The sequence below is a fragment of the Phanerochaete carnosa genome (genome assembly GCF_000300595.1).
Source record: "Phanerochaete carnosa HHB-10118-sp unplaced genomic scaffold PHACAscaffold_642, whole genome shotgun sequence".
In the NCBI taxonomy this organism is placed as follows: Eukaryota; Fungi; Basidiomycota; class Agaricomycetes; order Polyporales; family Phanerochaetaceae; genus Phanerochaete; species Phanerochaete carnosa.
In genome coordinates, this window is record NW_006768269.1 from 1 (window position 1) to 2,822 (window position 2,822).

The window sequence follows — 2,822 nt, forward strand, 5'->3', positions numbered from 1 at the left end:
GACGCACGTCCGGCGCTCGGGACGCACTGGGTGTCTTGCGGACGGTGGCCGCACAACGCGAGCGTTGGAAACTGCTCTGTCATAACGCACCGCGGTGGTCGGGAGACATACTTTCTCAAAATGTCGCGACGGGACTCTCGTGCTGCTTGCCAAATCGCATCTCAAACTCCGAAAAGTTCATTCTACGAGCGCTTGGGCATCGATCCCGCTTCTCTATCTTTATTACCTCTATCTTTGATCGACAATGGCGAAATTCGAGTTTATTCTATATTACCCGCTTTCCGAGAAACCGATTGCTGCAAAAGCAGAGCGCGAGGATGTTCAGGCGACCAGAATACTGCAACTTCTCAGAAATGCAGATCCACTCCCCATCGACTTCAGTGATGTCATTCTCCTCAAGGTACGTGCATATACGCTTCTTTTTGGATCATCGCTCAAGCGCTCACAAGCGATACTAGCCGGATAACCTGCATTACTTTCCCCGCGGGACACGACTGTCTCGCTCACTCAAGTGGATTCAGACTAATTACAATGCTGTCGAAGACGCCGACCAGTAGATTGACCTCTTAAGCCAAGTGGCTTACTATTTCCCTCACTCGGAGGAGCGTCCCACTGGTCGCGATAGCCGGCTTATTGATATCCTTGTAATTTCTCCCGACCGTATGTGGTCTCTGGCTGTCGACCGTGCTTGAAGCTGACGACGACGTTTGACTTCCTAGTCAGAGAGGCCATAGATGAGCTTGGCGACCTGCCATTTATGCCTTCAGTCATCTTGAGAAGTGGGTTGATCTTGACCTCTCACAGTATCTTGTCTTCTGAACTCCGTGGCTATAACAGAGTATCGCAAGGAAGGCGACCAACGAGCCCGGCGCGCGCCGTCGCCCTCAGACGGTGTCAAGGACGTGTCTGGCATACGGGCTGCACTTTGCGGCCATCAGGCCGTTGTCCATGGAGGTCGGCCAGTCAACAACTACGATCCACCCCCTGCTCTGTTCCATCCTGCGTTAGCCAAGTTCGACCATCATCTACGTCACTTGGACAGCAACCTGCCAGAACTGGTGCCCCACCATACACTGCTTTATCATACACATAGCTTCATTATAAACAGCGTCAGAACGTATGACACTGAGGACCAACGAGCATCAGCACTGCGGCCGGATCCGGAGGCCATTCTAGGTCTAGGCAGATTTGAGACGGAGTCCAGCGGGGCCAAGACAGAGACTGGTATGGTGCCGGAAAGTGGAGGTGTGGTGATCGTCGTAGAGATCAAGAATGAATCAGGTATCGGAGGAAACGCATTGTTGCAGGCCGCGACACGTTATGCCAAGATTGTTGCTGATCCCAAGGTGCGCCGGCTGACTGAAACCCAGCTATCTGGAGCCATGCTCTGACTACACACCAGTATCCCATGCGCGGTGTGAAGACTAACAGCCCGGCCATCCTGATTGGAGTCATGGGCGACTCGATTGAACTGGGCAGTGCTGTCTTCCTGGTAGACGGCATACACCACAGCCGTCCGTCGTGTGAAATACTAACTACAGACTTCTACACCGATGACCTTGTCTCGCGTCTGGCGCGAGTGTTCAGAGCGATTGTCATCGCGGCCAACTCCATCCGAGGACACTACTACGGTCTCGGAAGGCTGCCGTCGAATGCAAATAGCGTTGGGCATCTATTCCCGTTTCCTACTGCTCGAGATGGCGACCCGATCCCGGAACGGCTGGTATTCAAGTGCAGGCTGTCTCGAGATGGTCGTCGCCTTATTTTTCCTGGTGAGCGAGGAAAGTCCATATCAGACTCAAGTACCGAGGCCGCAAGCCCTGTGGTATCAGAGGAAGGTACGCAAGATGCGGTCTATGAGGATGTACGGTCGAGGATGTATATCGCCTCCATCCCATGCTCGGGTACTGCCGCCGGATGTGCCGCTTCATCCTCGGGGTCTGCGTCCGAGGACTCCTCGGTCGAGGTATTGGTCAAGTTCACCAAGCGCTACAACGCCAGGGCCCACCGGATACTGGATGGAGAGGGTTTCGCGCCACGGCTGTACTCGTGCTCGCGAGTATATGGGGATCTGTACATGGTCGTGATGGAGTATCTCGCTGGCGAGACAATGTTCGACCTCCAGGAAGCGGGTAAATCTGTCCCGCAGTCGCTCTACACGGACGTCGACACAGCGATCGGAAAGCTGCATGAGGCGGACATTGTGTTTGGCGACCTCTATCTACCGAACATCATGTGTGTCCCGGAGTCGGGTGGGCCGTCAGGATCCCCGGGTGGTCTGCGGGCGAAGCTTGTGGATTTCGACTGGGCGGGCACCGACGGCGAGGACACTTACCCTGTGACACTGAATGACAAGCTACCTGACTGGGTGGGTGGGATGGAATGGGGGGAGGTGATGCGGAAGGAGTACGACATTGGGCTACTGGAAATGGTGCGAATGGTGTGTGTGAGACCGCTTGATGTGTATGCAAACGATATTAGCTTCGCTCAGCTCGGAGTTCAGTAACTGATTCGTCGTTCGCATCCGGACTGTTGTATTGATCACCCTCAGCAAAATCTCCGTCTGCCCGAAGCGACCGGGGACTATCGGAGTCTATCGAAAATTGGCTGATCCCCCCAGCGACCTCAGAGTAATCAGCAGACGCCGCGCGGGGAAGCCCTCACCACTACACCTGGGTCCATCGGTTGCGTCTGCATTGAGTTGACGGCCCACTGTGGCGCATGAAAGTCACCACCGAGTCCAGGGTGCAGAATAGTATAGGGCCATCGTCGCGCTGGGTATACGCCTCAAGTTCACAGTAGGTGGATTAGTTCCCGGGCGA

At 54.9% G+C, this 2,822-nt stretch overlaps 1 protein-coding gene across 1 annotated transcript; it reads left to right on the forward strand.

Moving 5' to 3' along the window:
* Nucleotides 1–1,766: 1,766 nt before the first annotated feature.
* PHACADRAFT_266395 (uncharacterized protein) lies at nt 1,767–2,529 on the forward strand. The gene has a single exon (XM_007403000.1). The coding sequence runs from the start codon at nt 1,877–1,879 to the stop codon at nt 2,504–2,506; it is 630 nt and encodes a 209-aa protein (XP_007403062.1). The 5' UTR covers nt 1,767–1,876; the 3' UTR covers nt 2,507–2,529.
* The last annotated feature ends 293 nt before the right edge of the window (nt 2,530–2,822 follow it).

What these genes read in the sequence shown, in the direction of transcription:
- PHACADRAFT_266395 (XM_007403000.1), top strand. Translation starts at nt 1,877, where the DNA reads ATGTATATCGCCTCCATCCCATGCTCGGGTACTGCCGCCGGATGTGCC.